This window comes from Pecten maximus, unplaced genomic scaffold (genome assembly GCF_902652985.1).
Source record: "Pecten maximus unplaced genomic scaffold, xPecMax1.1, whole genome shotgun sequence".
Taxonomy (NCBI): domain Eukaryota; kingdom Metazoa; phylum Mollusca; class Bivalvia; order Pectinida; family Pectinidae; genus Pecten; species Pecten maximus.
In genome coordinates, this window is record NW_022982481.1 from 1 (window position 1) to 18,344 (window position 18,344).

Genomic DNA, 18,344 nt, shown 5'->3' on the forward strand with positions numbered 1-18,344 from the left:
ATACCTTTTACCATTTTCCCACAATTTGTGTGACAAAATAAAATGCAGAAGAAGAATAATTAAATAAGTATTTATATAATAATCCGAATTTTTATGTTAATGACCGTAGCAACTAAACCGCAACTGTTCTGAATACATAATAACAAAATTAGATGATCTGACCACGCGGGGACATTGTACGATGTTTACTTGCCGAAATATACGCATTTTAATTCCAATCCAAACCGCCTCACAGCTTCGGGTCGCCATCTTTGCTCAAATCAAAACATCTGTGCGTTTGAAAGAGTCAGTACTGCAAAGCTTCTAAATGATCTTGTGATACAAATTTTAAGATTATGATAGAAACGAAATATGGATTTTAAAATAATTTGATTTAAATTACTTATGCATTAGGTTAGCGAATCGTAGCAATTACTTACAATACACTCTAACGTTGTACTCAATACTGATCACAATGTTTTTATTTAGACATTTTCTATATCTTTCGCTTCATATCATTTTAAGAATTGATTTAGATTTCCCAATAATTTCGCTGATGACGTAACATTAAGTCTACAGGCTATATAATCAGGCATCTATAGTCGATAAATGGAGGTTTGTAACACTTCGGTCCATTAGTTGTATGATATTTCGTGGCGTCGGTTATTAGAACATGACACGGAAAGCACAACGATAATAAAAACAGAAGATCATTGAACATTCCCGGATTATTTTCGCAATTTTGAGACACCAATGTGCTAAAATACAACGGAAAGTAACACAGATTTAATTCATAAGTTAGCTATCGTATCGTAACCTACAGTATGTAGTTGGACTAGACCTACTTTCGTTTTACAGTTTACGGATATGGTCATAAAAATAATTCATATTCTGAACCATAGTCGATCTAATTACTTAATTGCGGGATATTTTATCAAGTATATTTGTACATGTACAGGGTGCATCTTTGTTTAAAATTGACTGGTCTGCAGGTCCGATCTGACTCCCTCAGCTGACCCTGACCACGGGGCCACGTTAATATCGTATCCTTTTGTAAACACCTCATAATAAATGTATCAACGGCTGAATCGTCTGGATTACAATTTTTACCGTTTAAATACTTTAATATATAAATACTTATTACCGGTTAGCTTGTAATAATAATAATAATAAGAAGAAGAAACAGAACAAAAACAATAGGTCTTTTCACCTTTTGGTGAAAAGCCCTAATAATAAACAGAACAGAAACAATAGGTCTTTTCACCACTAAGGTGAAAAGCCCTAATAATAATAAACAGAACAGAAACAATAGGTCTTTTCACCACTTTTGGTGAAAAGCCCTAATAACATACATGTATATATGAGTCAATATACTTCTTGATTATCAGACGAATTTGTTATCAAAAAATTAAATGCCTTACAGTGACCTCGAAAGTTGGCCAAGGTCATTCATGTGAATAAGCTTTATAACCTACATCCCAGTATGCTAGAGGCAAACTGTCATGATCTTGTACTCCTAATTCAGACGAAATTGATATAGATTTAGCGCATTTGGCTTCTGATTAGGTGACCTTGAACAACTTTGATTTACACCGGCATGCTAATAGCTGATGACACCTCATTAAGCGTTTAAATGTTTTACATTTGAATCATGTTGCCTTGAAAGTAGGTCAAGGCCATTATTTTCAACAATCTTGATCGGGTGGCCTTCGTACAAGCATAATACTGACCCAAAACCGCCACCCCATGCCTTTTAATTATTTCAACCCATTCTACATTGAAAAAGGGTCAGTATCATTTAGAATTTTAGCAAACTTGATAGCGTTTGAAATGGACATGCCATCGACCCAACAGTAGTTAGAAGGGGACATGTTGATACCGGAAGGTGTGTGTTGTCTATACACCGTGTTGTTGTTTTGATATAAAATGTTCATGTATTAAACATTAACACCAGCGGAGTCCAACACGCACATGTGCAGCCTTAGTGGTTGTTTATAGGGTTTTTGGAGAAAAAATACATTTGTTTTCTTCATATTTTCATGGAAATACATAAAGTGTACATGACGTTTACAGCACCATCACTATTCAATTCCGTGGTGAGAAGTCCTCTTTGTTTTTCTAATAATTGAGTCAAAGTTATAGGTGTTTGTTTTTCTCATTTGACAAGGTGTCTCTCCCATAAAGCGAAATGTCAAGTAAATTAAAACAGCCGCCCATCATTATCATAATTAGAAATGACATGAATGCATCATATACTAGACCTTTATCCGACAATGGAGGACATTGATCCTTCCGCACAACTGGGGCTAATTATCTCTTTACTGAATAGGAATGACATGTTACACAAGTTGTTTACGGTGGCGGGGTGGCTGTCGGGCAATGACCTTGTCCGAATCATAATACCAGCCCTTGGCCGATAAGTCACTCTCCTTAAAGCGTCGTGCCGAGAGACACACAAATCAGCTGGTCACTCAAGTACCTCAAGTACAGTTCCAAAACTTACACCAAAGGTACACGCACAGTAATCGTGGAGTCTTCTGTTGGGGCGTAAAATAGGAAGTTAATACACACTATAAAAATAAGATGGAATTGGATACGTATTAGATTATTGCAGAGAATTACAGCCTATTATCATCAAGTTACTATCGTCGGAAGCACTAAAGATAGCAGTGTCTCGCGGGTTTTTGACGATACATTAATCAATCAAAATATTTAAGATGTCCTTTTTATTAAATAAAAATCTTGTAAAAGATGAAAGGTATCTCATAAACTTTAATAAGATAATTTATAAACATATACGACATCTTGTAAAGATGTAAGATCTCTTGTATGATAAATAAGATATATAATTTGGTTAAGTACATACTGGATCAACATTGCTCAACGAATAAATGACAACTTGGCTTGCCATAATTATGCATCTTCTATCAAAATAACATATAAGATATAAAGATATGATATTAGTTTATATAAGATATATACAATGTACTACACTTTTCTTTGTAAGATATTTATTTAAGCATTGATGTCATTTTTTTTTAGTTTCATCGGGGTATGAAACAAATTTTGTTTGCAAACTGTATGAATCCGCGTCACATTTTTCGCGCCATTCTCGGAATTTCTTTCATAGAAGAATTTTTCGACCAATCACATTTGAGTATTTACCATGAAAACAAAGAAAAATTAATTATCATACAAAATATATCATTAAATATACAAGAGATATCGTATGTAATATATAAGATATAAAGATATGATATCAGTTTACATAAGATATATACTACACTTTTCTTTGTAAGATATCTTATTTATCATACAAAACATGTCATTAAATATAAGATATGTCATTTAATGTTCTTAATAAGATATCTGATACAATAAATGATACGTACATTCGTTATTACCCGGTTAGGGTATTCTGATCCAGTCTCTTCACGCTTAAATTTGTTTGGTATACTTTTAAATGTAGTTAGCTTCGTGGAAAGTGTTAAACACGCGCATTGGTTAAAGATCTATTATGACATATTTATATGTAATAACTATTTCATATCATTATCGATCTGTCAGTGTAGGAATTTAGGTAAATATCTGTGGTGATGTCCTGCAGAGAATTAGAGCAACAAAGAGTTGTACTTTTTCTGAATTATGCAAGTTTGATACATGTATATATGACTTTGGTGGTTGGATTAAATTGACAAGGCATGGTTCATATGTTATTGATAGCGTTATACGTTATCTTGGTTTTGAAATCTTAGATAGCCAGATTGGCATCTATTATGAAAACCACAAACTGAAACTTCAGATGAAGATATGTTAGTGCTGTTATTTCAGAACTTAGATTCTCAGAAATGTATCCGAGGTGTTGCGATTGGGCTTTTTAACTGGATCGTATCCATGTATTGTTTCGGATGGGTCCGAATTGCTATCGTGTTGAAATAAGGAATTGGTAAACATTGCTGTATTGTTCGCACTAGCACTACTGGTAATTATGTATATATGGTAAAATGACCGGTGAGGCCACGGATCTCGTGTATAGATGTTAAGTGTAGTGGAATTAAGCTTCTGGACAAAGGTTGTTGATCTTGTTATTAATAATTGACGAGGCACTCTTGTACACATAAACATAGATATGAACCGCATGGTCAACGGAACCGAATTGAACTAAAAGTCATTCTATGTAAGTTAGGATTTATTCAGTACTATTGTACCGGTCAAATGTCCTTGAACAGGTTTAATTCCGATCGGGCTATCTGGTCATTGCTAAAAACACCGCGTGTTAACCTTTCAAACAACTTTGTTTACCGAGTTCTGTTCCAAGGTCCCTTTTAGTGTTAGGTTGCGGTCAGGGACGATTCCACGGGATCGCCAACAAGGAACACGCATTATAAGCTCTATGTAGCAAGGTCGTCAGTATAAACTTTTAATCTGATATGTCAATGTTCACAGTCTTGTAACACAGTCACTTTGATACCATTATGTATTGGGTGTTACTGAGTTTATTGCTTGCTTGCATGTTTACTTCTAACAATCATAGCATTCTCGTATTATAGAGCCCTCGTGGTACTTCTCCTTAAGGTGGACTGATTTCTTGGTCCCCCACAGATTGGATACTCTGCAAATATAGTCTGTGTACCTTTACGAGAAGATGATTGCACGGGAGGGGTCACTCAATCAAGATTTTCTTTTAAAAATCTGGGTCTCAACGAACGCTCTGTTACACGTTTCTCTTCCATCATATTTTGTTATTTTGATTTGTGCAGTGATGTAACACAGCGATTAATATCATGTCCTAATCATTAACTTAATTTGTATATAATATGAACGTTTCGGCATACCTAGATGTATTTTGCGGATGGAAAATGTCTCGCCAAAGGCTAGTGTTCTAAGTGATCCGAGAAGTTTCATACCTATGATACTCCTATAACATAAGAGGCCGCTGGTCGGCTCTTTTTCTATCGGTTATTATTTTGCCGACTGCGACAGCGCCTGTCAAAAGTATCTCGCCGTGTAAAACCTCTAAGATTGTGAACTTCGGTGTCCCAGTTACCGCAAGTTACTGTTCATACAAAGTGTTTATAGCATACTCGTTAATAAGACGAACATTTTTAGGACTTGGCCAATGTATAGATATGTCGCAAAAGTTTCCTTTGACAAGGGGATTAGATAATTCAATAATTATCGCTATCTCTTTAGATACCAATGTCTTTACTCTTTGATAGAGTTATCTCCCATGAAAAATCTTGCCGAACGTTGATAAATGAACATCTGTGTGGATCGAACAACATTTGACGACGTCGATAACGGGCGTACTTAGATATGGTAGATAACAAAAGTCAGTCTTATAAGTACGCAGTTCGAACATGAAGCTATTCATATTTCTACCATGGGGTCCCATGGTTTCAGCAGTCATCTTTTTTTGTCTACCGGAGGTACGCGATCAGGACTAAATCGTATCACTATTTAGAGATCTAGTTTACATTTCTACCTTTCGTAAATAAGGGGGTTTGTATGGCGCGGGAAGGATGTCACAATTGAATATTTTTGCCTAGGCAAAAGGCAAAAATATTTTAATGTGACATCTTTCCCGCGCCATAGTTTTGGGGATGTAAGATAACCACAGTTATGTTAAGCATTCAGGTTTAATTTTAGATCAAGTTACATCAACATTCCTAACTTCCTGAAATTCTTAACTTCAAATTTCCCATAGGAAAGCATGACAGAACTTACGTCAGTGGTCAGGTGATGATGTCTATTATCAGACAATGTTTATAGGTCAAGATAATGTTATGCTTTTTCATTGTCTTATACCTGGTTTATATGTATACATAATTGATTGGCATCGATTGTAAAGGTAGAATGTATGGCCGGGAAAATAAGCTCGTGTCCATCTTTCACATTTGGTTATTTATTTGAATTTATATTTGAATTTCGGTGTCTCCAGAAAAAAAGGCGAAGCATAAGGGCTGTTCTGTCAATAAGAGCGATTGTTTTAGATATATCTAGATCCTTTGATTTTCATGGCACATTTTAGAAACACTTTAACGGTATCGCTCATCCGCTTACGATTTTTGATGTTTGTTATCACTTTTTTTTAAAGGACTGGAGTGATATTCCTCAAACTCCATGTGAATATTTCCCTTGGTCCCTGGTTGTTCCATTTAAATTTTGATTTATGGTAAGAAAAACAAATGGCTGACAGGCGGCCATCTTGAATTTTGAGAATTGAAGTTTGTTATCGCATTTTCTCGAAAATGTTCAGAAGAGATATTCCGCAAACTTCCCGTGAAGGTTCCAATTGGTCCCTTGTTATGTCAATTGAAGCTTGATTTTTGGTCTTAAAAAGAAAACATAGCCAATAGGCGGCCATCTTGGATTTTGAAAATTGAAGTTTGTTATCGCTATATCTTGAAAAGAACTGGAGAGGTATTTCTCAAACGTGATGACTAAGTTCCCCTTATTCTTGTAATCCAATATAAAGAGGGAAGGAGAAAAGGGAAAGTAGAGAAATAAGGGAAGATTAGAGAGAAGATTATTCTGACATAGAACCCATAAAAAGGAGTCAATGGTAGGCGCCAAAATCTCTCTGGAATGTCTTATTTCATGTACAGTAACTAAATAATGTAACAGGCCTATCTATTGTATGCATTGTGACAAATATGTCGGTCGTTTACAAAACAGTATTCTAACAGATACATGACGGGGTGTTTACAAAATAGTATACTGACAAAATATGGTGCGGTGTTTACATTAACAGATATGTATTATACATAATTGAAACAGATTGTAATTGATGGTGTAGCTTGTTTTCCGTGTCAATGTAAAGAAATGCAAATGACTAATTTAAGGTACGTTCATAGAATCTTGACCACATAATTAATATAATAGATGTACATGTGCAGCTGTAAGAACCCGGACACCTGGAAGGCTCCGTTTGCCTGATCCCAGCCTATCAAATTCGGTGACCAATTTATTTTGTATACATGTTATTACATAACTAGGCTGCATTCTCTGGATCTACATATGGACTATCTATAGCGCAATGTCCTTGCTCTACTAACACGCTATATTCCTACGCATATAGGTCTATATATTGTTACAATACAGTGACAATGTTGTTCTGGAATTTCATTAATTTACAAAATAAATAAATAAATGAAATATCAACAGCTATGGTCATTTTATTGATCGACTACCTAACGGAACATCGTACGGGAGGCTATTTATTCACGCACAGGGATCGGATAGAACGTCCGGTGATCCAGGGCAAGTGGTGTAAAGAGAGTACATGTCTTGTCCAAGGAAACAACCACGACTGAACGTGACAGGTCCGTGATTCAGCTTCCTATAAACACAAACCGACAGGTGTGCGTCCAGCCGCCTCCCGTCCCGATTCAATTACAATACCTAGTAACAATATTCTGCCTTTCATCAGACTTTAAACATAGGTCGAGTATGAGTATACTTCTGACATTGTTAGGTTCCAAGGCCACACTAGCTGTTTCTAAATATAGAAAATCATCATCCGTTTCAATTTTAACATCTCGTAGCAACATAATTCTTTCCTAAATTTTCATAAAACTTTAAACATAGGTCGAGTATGAGTATACTTCTGACATTGTTAGGTTCCAAGGCCACTCGCTTTTTCTAAATTCATCATCTGTTTCAATTTTAACACCTAGTAGCAACATTCTGTTATAGATTTTAATCAGACTTTAAACATAGGTTGAGTTCGATTATACTTTCGACATTATTGTGTTTCAGGGTTTCAAGGGCAAGGTCACAGTTGATAAATATAGATTTCATCAACCGATTCAATGTGATCATGTTAGCTACATCATTTTTACAGATCTGGTTGGAAGTCAATACAAAACACCCTTAATATCAGTCAAAGGTCAAAGTCACTTCAAGGACACCGTCCCGTCACGATTCAATTTTAATATTAAGCAACTTCATTCTTTGACAGATTTTCATTAAACTTTATACTATTTTTCTTACCATTCCATTGTCATTTTAGGGTATTGATCAGATATCGATAACGTACACATCACATAGGAAGGTAGCCTCACAATGATGGTTTTCTTACCATTCCATTGTCATTTTAGGGTATTGATCAGATATCGATAACGTACACATCACATAGGAAGGTAGCCTCACAATGATGGTTTTCTTACCATTCCATTGTCATTTTAGGGTATTGATCAGATATCGATAACGTACACATCACATAGGAAGGTAGCCTCACAATGATGGTTTTCTTACCATTCCATTGTCATTTAAGGGTATTGATCAGATATCGATAACGTACACATCACATAGGAAGGTAGCCTCACAATGATGGTTTTCTTACCATTCCATTGTCATTTTAGGGTACACGTGTATTGATCAGATATCGATAACGTACACATCACACAGGAAGGTAGCCTCACAATGATGGTTTTCTTACCATTCCATTGTCATTTTAGGGTACACGTGTATTGATCAGATATCTATAACGTACACATCACATAGGAAGGTAGCCTCACAATGATGGTTTTCTTACCATTCCATTGTCGGTTTAGGGTACACGTGTATTGATCAGATATCTATAACGTACACATCACATAGGAAGGTAGCCTCACAATGATGGTTTTCTTACCATTCCATTGTCATTTTAGGGTATTGATCAGATATCGATAACGTACACATCACATAGGAAGGTAACCTCACAATGATGGTTTTCTTACCATTCCATTGTCGGTTTAGGGTACACGTGTATTGATCAGATATCGATAACGTACACATCACATAGGAAGGTAACCTCACAATGATGGTTTTCTTACCATTCCATTGTCATTTTAGGGTATTGATCAGATATCTATAACGTACACATCACACAGGAAGGTAACCTCACAATGATGGTTTTCTTACCATTCCATTGTCGGTTTAGGGTACACGTGTATTGATCAGATATCGATAACGTACACATCACACAGGAAGGTAACCTCACAATGATGGTTTTCTTACCATTCCATTGTCGGTTTAGGGTACACGTGTATTGATCAGATATCGATAACGTACACATCACATAGGAAGGTAACCTCACAATGATGGTTTTCTTACCATTCCATTGTCGGTTTAGGGTACACGTGTATTGATCAGATATCGATAACGTACACATCACACAGGAAGGTAACCTCACAATGATGGTTTAATATTAGCATAGTTATTAAAACTGATTGTTATCTCAATTACAGTTGTTTTATATTCAGATACTTTAGAATTATCATTGACTCCTCCATACGATACTGTCTCTATATGTTATGGTGATGGTGTTAACATAGAGGAGAAACACTATATCAATCTAGTTCACGTGTAGTACCTGGGACTGTGCATGTTTCGGGGTATCAAGTGTCAGTAGGGGCATTTGTGTACCAGGTATTACAGACATTTTCTAGTTTTACCTGAAAAAAAAACAACCGAAGGATCTACTGAAATTATTTATGTGCTTCAGATGACCAAAGCAAATACTAGATTTCATTTTTCTTTGTGAGGTTGGAGGGATGTGTCTCTGATCTCTGGTTTACATACAGGTGCTGATTAAAACCCTTTTATAACACGCCCAATAACCCTTTACAGGAGAATATCTGAACGGAATCTACATCAGGCTTATTCTACATAATTTGAATATGACCATTTTAAGTGAAGACAAGGCATGTTTTAAGGTTTTCTTGACAATCAAAAGGACTAGTCTCTTTAAGATAAAGATATAAATTTCAGAAATATTATACATTAGATGGGAGTGCTCTCGTTTCCGTGACAACGATACAAGTTGCACACATATTACTGATTTGATACAGCATACTTATGACAATTTAATTCTGATAATCTTCTCTTTAAACGACCTTAACTTTTCCGAGGACTTAAAACCCTTTACAAACAAAACTGATCAATGGCCCAAAATATCCGGGTTCATAAAAAAAAATTACACATGCACCTGCATAATGGTGTGCACGGACTAGGACAAGACTTGCACAATTATTCATTTTATAAACAGGTAGATCCTGTATCAAACCTTCGTAACATAGAAACATAGAAATGTACATTAAAGTAACCAAAACAACAGCGAATGTCCACATTAAAATAAAACCGTAATTCTATCTATTAACCGATAAAATGAGGAGAAATATGTAGGGTTGTGACAAAGAGACCTTAATTATATCTCTTAACCGATAAAATGAGGATATATCTACAGGGTTGTGACAACGAGACCGTAATTATATCTCTAAACTGTTGATTCGTGGGTTCTGTACATGTGTGTGCATTCATAACACGAGGCTTGTCTGTCAGGCAGCCATATTTAATACACAAAGCAAAATGGGAAGCGGGTAATACAAATTACAGAATCGGTTGTATTAATTTACAAATCCGACAATGCGGAACGCATATATCATTAACATCCCTTCTTCTCCAATAATTTTGAAAGTATTTCAAAATAGTACTTTTCCTAGACCTGACTACCAAACATTTTTAACTCTCTATAAAATTGAACTGAGATTTTCATACAGATCTTATGAGCATTACTTTTGTAGGAGTCTGAACACAATTGCTCAAAATCACATATTACTTTGAAACAAACAAAATAAATTGCAACAGTCTCTAACATGAACTTTAACCAATAACTGAATGATTCACCATGAACTGTTTAACTTGACAGTCCTACGTATACTATGATCACAACTAAAATATTTGAACAGTCTCTTAAAGAATTGAACACAGTCACAGTCTGTAACTGAAACACAGTATCTAATAACGCGAAATTAAGTAACATAGTCCTTTAAGTACACTGGCGGTTTGGAATCACGCTTAGGTCGGGTACTTCCTGTTGGTAACGGTTCCATCACTGTCATAGCTGTGCCACTTGTGGTAGGTTTCTTGGCTTCACTTTTACTAGAGATTTGATCATGAGACGACATGAATTTAGTAGGCTCCACGGAGTCTTTCTGCGACACGTTTTGAGAGACAGTATCTGGTACGCGATTTGGAGACACTTCGCGAGGACGCGGTAGTATGAATGTCGGCCTCATGTGGACGCGGTTCCTACGATATACACCACCATCTGGACCACAAACAGTGTAAGATTTCGAGGCAGTCCTTTCTTTCACTGTCCCGAGTTTCCATCGCTCTCCCTCTAGATGCTGGAAGTAAACGGTTTGTCCATTTTTGAGTGCGCGTAATGGATGCGACTTCCTGTCAAATGTCCTTTTCACAGATTGTCGACGCGCTTCGCGTTTCCTGTCAATTTCAGCATTTGGCACTGAGGTTGAGGTATCCTGACATAGACTGGGAATGAATGTTCGAGTTGTCCTTCCAAACATTACCTGCGCTGGACTGACACCAGTATCTTGTCTGGGTGTGTTACGTTGTTCCAATATTGCTTCATATGGGTCCTTCCCTTCAACAAGAGTTTTCAATAACAGGTTCTTCATGACCTTGACGGCGGACTCGGCTTTACCATTGGCTTGTTGATGCATTGGAGACGACATCACATGATTAATTCCCCAATGACTGACAAAATGTTTAAATTCACTGCTTGAGAACTGAGGTCCTCCATCTGACACAATCATCTTTGGGACGCCATAGCGAGCACAATGTTTCTTTACGAATGATATGACACGTGCACTTGTTGTCGTAGTAAGCAAGTCACACTCAATGAAATGCGAGTAGTAATCTACGGCTATAAGGTAGTCTTTCCCTTGTACTTGACACAAATCGAGTCCGATCTTGTGCCAGGGTTTTGCTCCTTCAGTGTGCTGTGTAAGCGGTTCTGGCGCATTTCGCGGTTTCATCTCCTGACAAATTTCACAGGCATCAGCAAGTTGCTTGATGTCGGCTGACATACCGGGCCAGAATATCGTTGACCGGGCTCTCCTGAGCATACTATGGTAGCCAAGATGTGCACTGTGTAAACGCGATTTCATGTCTGCTCGGAGACTTTGAGGAATTACTATAGATTCTCCCCTCATTATAATTCCATCAACAACTGACAGGCTTTCACGCAAATCAAAATATGCGGCGGCACCAGGGGGCAAATCCTGTCTTCTTGTAGGCCAACCTTCAATGACAAGAGTCATTAATGCTTGCAGGATTGAATCATTTGCTGTGGCTTCTCTAACTTCAGAAATCCTAGCATCTGGGATGTCACCAAACACATTCACGGTCAGAATGCGAACACGTTCATCACGGTTTCCATCCGTCGAGTCGAGGTAAGCTCTACTCAAAGTGTCGGCGATCAACAGGTTGACTCCTTTCACAAACTCAAACTCCACATCATATCTATGGAATCTCATCATGATGTCCTGTAGACGCTTTGGCGCCATACTCAGAGGTTTTTTTCAGAATGGCGGCCAAAGGTTTGTGATCGTTCTGCACCGTGACGTTTCTCCCATATGTATATTGGTCAAAACGCTCAAGACCATAGAGCACTGACAAAGCTTCTTTTTCTATTTGAGCCCATTTTCTCTCTGACACCGTAAGAGCTCTGGACGCGTATTCTACGGGTCTCCCTTCCTGTAGAAGTACGGCTCCGATACCATCCTTGCTGCTGTCGACTTGTAAGACAACCTCCTTATCAGGGTCAAAATATGCAAGACATGGTGTAGTGGTCAGCTTTTGCTTAAGTAATCTGAACGCCTTCTCACAATCAACAGACCAGTTCCAAGGCGTTCCTTTTCGGGTAAGAGCTCGGATTGGTTCCAAAGTTTCTGCCAAATCCGGTAAGAAACGGGACATGTATTGTGCCATGCCACACAAACGTTTTACACCTGAGACGTCAGTGGGTGAGGGCATGTCATGAATGGCCTTGACCTTTGCATCATCGACCTTGACACCATCCTTCGAGATACGGTGACCATGAAATACAATTTCGTTGAGACCAGTTTCTTGCTTCTCTTCATTCAGTGTGATATGTTTTTCTTCACATCGCTTCAGGACGTTTTCTAGCTTCTGCTGATTATCACATTGGGCGGAGACGAGGTCAGGACCACAACCTGGTACAATGATGTCATCCACGACACTGAAAACACCATCAATGTCACTCAGGGCTTCATCTAATTTTCTCTGAAATATCTCACTGGAGACCTTCAGACCAAATGGCAGTCTGGTCCACCGGTATCGACCAAATGGCGTAATCATTGTTGTGAGCAAGCTTGACTGTTTGTCCAACCGCACATGCCAATAAGCTTCTTTGATGTCAAGTTTGCTGAATATTTTGGCATCCTTCAATTTTGGCAATATGTCATCTAGTACAGGTAGTCGATAATGTTCACGCATTAACGCGGTATTGAGTGGTTGGGGATCTATACACAGTCTCAACTTTCCATTAGTTTTGTGTACAACAGCCATCTGGCTGACCCACTGTGTTGGTTCGGTCACAGGAACGAGTACTCCAGTATCCTGCAGTCGATCAAGCTCCTCTTTTACCGAAGCCTGAATAGCTAGGGGCACCTTCCTGCACGGTAAGACTTTGGCTGGAATGCTCCCATCAGTACGTAGGGTTGCTTCACCTAAATCACCAAGCTTATGTGGGGTTTTCATGACTTGTGAAATGAAACGGTCATCTTTAATGGTTACAAAACCAAGTTCCTGAATAGTCTTCAGACCTAATAGGTTGGTGAGTCCGTTAGGTACAACAATGAAAGTCACACTGGATTCAACGCTAGTACGGGGGTTTGTGACCTTGAGGGTACACTGCCCAAGAGGTTCCAAGTTAGTCTTGTTCCACATATTTAACTTCACTTTTGTGGGCGTTACTTGGGGCTTCCTCACATGTTTTTGACAAATAGTATTAACATTAGCAGCACTGTCAAGCTGAAATTTCACAGAATTGTCATTTACAGTCAAAGACGCATGTATTCGTTGTTTGCCGGAATCAACTGCCATGAGCCATGCTCCATCTTCATCATCAAGACTTGTGTCCTCATTTGCGAGTGACACTGCGTGTACCTTCTTACATTTTGCTTTGAAATGGTTTCGTCCTTTACAAAAATCACAGGTAGCACCCCATGCTGGGCATTTCTCCTTTTGTCGAGCATGCTGATAACCACAAAAAGTACATTCATGTCCTTTACTAGAACTGGTATTGGTACGCGACGGTCTCGAGGGTTTCTGTTGACTTTGAGGTTTCACGAACGGTTTCCTCCCCTTCGAGTTTGGTTTCTGGTTATAGTTACTAGCGACTTTGTTCACTCTCGATGTGGGGTTAGTGTCACGAAGTTCTCTTACTTGCTTATTTGATTGTTCAAATGCCCTACAAACCTTGACAGCTTTCTCAAGGGTGAGTTTATCTTCCCTCAACAAGAGTTCCTGTAACTTTCCTGTTACTGTGAACACTATTTTATCGCGCATCATTCTCTCTTTTTCCTGGAAGTTACATGCAGACACTCTGGTTTTCATTTCAGTCAGGAATATATCAAAAGGTTCTTGATAGGGTAGGTTCCAAAACCTATGTGATTCTAATACCTCGTTGTCGCGGGGATTGCAATATTTCTCAAGAGCTTGCAATACTTTATTGGGGTCGTCCTTGTCCCCTTCCTCTTCCCACGTGATCTGGTCATAGATCTCTAAAACATGTGATCCCGCGCAATTCAATATGATTGCTGTTTGAATTCGCTGGTTACGTTCACCTGCACCCGATGCAGCTAAATATATCTCAACTTCACGCTTCCAGCGTTTGAAATTCTCTGATACATTTCCTGAAGTTATATCGAGCTGTGGGGGCAGACGTAACGAGGTACTGTATGCGTTATTGACTTGGGTTGGGGCCATAGCCGGAGCAGGGGCGCGACTCGGAGAGTCCATGACGAACGTAAATCAGAGTCAATCAGTAGCGGAATACCACCTAGATTTTAACAAATCATCGTCCACGACGCTGCCACCATGTTGATTCGTGGGTTCTGTACATGTGTGTGCATTCATAACACGAGGCTTGTCTGTCAGGCAGCCATATTTAATACACAAAGCAAAATGGGAAGCGGGTAATACAAATTACAGAATCGGTTGTATTAATTTACAAATCCGACAATGCGGAACGCATATATCATTAACATAAACCGATAAAATGAGGATAAATATGTAGGGTTGTGACAACGAGACTGTAATTCTATCTCTAAACCGATAAAATGAGGATATATCTACAGGGTTGTGACAACGAAACCGTAATTATATCTCTTAACCGATAAAATGAGGATAGATTTGTAGGGTTGTGACAACGAGACTGTAATTATATCTCTTAACCGATAAAATGAGGATAGATTTGTAGAGTTGTGACAACGAGACCGTAATTATATCCCTAACCGATAAAATGAGGATAGATTTGTAGGGTTGTGACAACGAGACTCTAATTATATCTCCATACCGATAAAATGAGGATAGATCTGTAGGGTTGTGACAACGAGACCACCGGGCGTATCTGCAGGCATCAAATACCACCAAATGAGATTAATAGAATCTTTCACCCCTTTTTGGGGTGAGATAGGGGGATCTCAACCCGAGGGTTGAGATCCCCCTATCCCATCCCAAAAAGGGGTGACTGATTATTTTTCTCTTACCCTGTTTTTCAATCGTAATGTGAACCAAATCCAAACATATGTAAACAACAACACGTGGACGGCGGATGACTGTTGTGATAAGGCTGCAGCAGACGCTTTACACCTTACGATGTTAATTGATTTCATACAAAATATAGTTCCGATTAGCTTGTCAAAAAGAACACCAAACAGTCAGTTAAATCTGATAATTAATACTTATTTTAATTTCTTTTGTGATTAATATTGATATTTAGCATTCGAACGTTCCGGGTCAGGTCATTATAAGTGACGTCACCCTATCGAGAACAAGAGCACGTTCAAAGAGCACGTGCAGCTTGTCTTTTCCCTATGGTGAGATTCGTGGAGAGGGATATCTCAACCCTCGTGTAAGAGTTTGGCCAGTCAGCACGAGGCTTGCCGAGTGCTGGCCAGTCAAACTCTTACACGAGGGTTGAGATATCCTTGTTCGCGGAACAGACCCATGATTGATTATTTTTCTCACATACTTGCAACCAAACGTAAGTTTTTATTAAAGTTTTTCAACGCGCCGTCTTCAAAGGTCCTTGGAATGTGCGTCAAAATTGATGACGTCATCATTTACAACTTGGTTACTCAACGTAAAATGATGACATTACGTTATTGTGAGCAGCGTCATATAGCGCTGCCGGCTGTCTTTACCCACCCTGTGTAAGATTAATAGAATCTATCATGGGTCTGTTCCGTGGACAAGGATATCTCAACCCGAGTGTAAGTGTTTGGCCAGTCAGCACGAGGCTTGCCGAGTGCTGGCCAGCCAAACTCTTACACGAGGGTTGAGATATCCTTGTCCACGGACAAGACCCAAGATTGATTATTTTTTTCACATACTTGCAACCTTACGTAGGTTTTTATGAAAGTTTTTCATCGCGCCATCTTCAATGCTCATTGGAATGTGCGTCAAAATTGATGACGTCATCGTTTACGACTTGGTTACTCAACGTAAAATGATGACGTTACGTTATTGTGAGCAGCGTCATATAGCGCGTGCCGGCTGTCTTTACCCACCCTGTGTAAGATAGATTTATCTTTTCCCTAGCAACCGCCGGATAACCCTGTGAAGTATGGGAGAAAGATTTATCTTTTCCCTAGCAACCGCCGGATAACCCTGTGAAGTATGGGAGAAAGATTTATCTTTTCCCTAGCAACCGACGGATAACCCTGTGAAGTATGGGAGAAAGATTTATCTTTTCCCTAGCAACCGCCGGATAACCCTGTGAAGTATGGGAGACAGATTTATCTCTTCCCTAGCAACCGCCGGATAACCCTGTGAAGTATGGGAGAAAGAATATTCTCCAATGAGATCGTGATGTCAACCATAACACTTTCCAGTAGTCTAAATCAACATTCATCCGAAACCTTTTGATGTTAGGTTGTTCCGTCGGTAATCTGTCACGGAAATCGAGATAATAAAAACAAACCATTAAATGTCGAACGAATTTGAACATCTAGTGCCGTCGGTAGGGGAGGAATGGATGTTCCTATCTAGAAATGGAAAGTCAACAATTTGGATAATTAACCATGTATATACAGTTTATTTGTAAGTAAATATGGTATACATGTATCCGATCGACATGAGAAATAAAGTTTTTATTTGAAGATACACATCATCTATATATCTATAGGCATATAAGCATAGAAAGATCGGAGAGAATTATTGGTTTCAATCCCACTGCGACTCAACTTTGAACACCAATTTAAGACTTGTTTCGGCAACATTCATTGAGCTCTTTACTCGTATCTACAAAAGAATACATTTGCCTATAATACAACAGATGTCCAGCTGTATTTTGAACATCTGAAAGTAGTCCGATTACATGTCCAGGTTCCCAGTATGTTTAATTCGGTGACCTTGTTTTCTAGGTTATATTACACAGGTTTCCATTCTCTGTATCTATATATAGCGTATTGTCCCGCTAACACGCCATATATATTTCTAGATATATATAGTTACAATACTGATTACGTCTTTCATACGACGACGTGTCTGCACAGAATTTGTTTTTGGCCTCATCATCTTGCAAAACATTTGGTTTCATTGCCCCACGAATAGCCGGGGTCAAGTAATTGCGTGCTACATCACTAAACATCTAGTGGGAGACCCGTCTCATGTTAATACATAGCCAAAGAAACTGAGATCACTTGTACATGTCTTGTCAAGGACAAACGGTGACAAAACATGGCGGTTCCGTGAGCTCACCTTCCTGAGAAACAAAAATCCCGGACAGGAATCGCACCAAGCAGTTGCATTTGCGAGCTGTTCTACAGACAGTTTGTGGTATTCTTTTAATATTTGTTTATTAAACCCAAACAATTAATTTAAGTGTGTCGATTGAGCTCTAATTGTATACCTGGTAAGTTTCGCCTCCGTTTAATTTTCGCCATTTTAAGATGAAGGCGAAAATTTCAAGCTGAATTGAAGGGTTTATAAACCATAGTACATGGGCCAAGTGTAGTCGGATCACAAACATACCCTCTTACTTTTCAACTGTAAAATCACGTACTAGGCATAGCATTTTCAATTAAAAAAACGATACATATTCCGTCTTTTTTAAAAGTTATGTACATGTAGTCCGGTCATGATAAAAATGAAATACAGAGTGGCATCAAATTCCTGCCATGGAAAAGACTAATATTATGAGTTCACTTTCGCTTAATTGTGGCTCCCATTCATGTTCATGTATGTACATGTGAACAAGAGAAAACACTGGTCAGTCATTAGTCACAGTGCGGTGGACTTACAATCTAGCCACTCTAAGCGATCTA

The 18,344-nt window shown here is 38.4% G+C and overlaps 1 protein-coding gene across 1 annotated transcript; it reads right to left on the reverse strand.

Moving 5' to 3' along the window:
* Nucleotides 1–12,291: 12,291 nt before the first annotated feature.
* Nucleotides 12,292–14,814, reverse strand: LOC117320515 (uncharacterized protein K02A2.6-like). The gene has a single exon (XM_033875092.1). It carries the CDS (start codon nt 14,812–14,814, stop codon nt 12,292–12,294), a length of 2,523 nt encoding a protein of 840 aa, XP_033730983.1.
* Between the last annotated feature and the right edge of the window lie 3,530 nt (nt 14,815–18,344).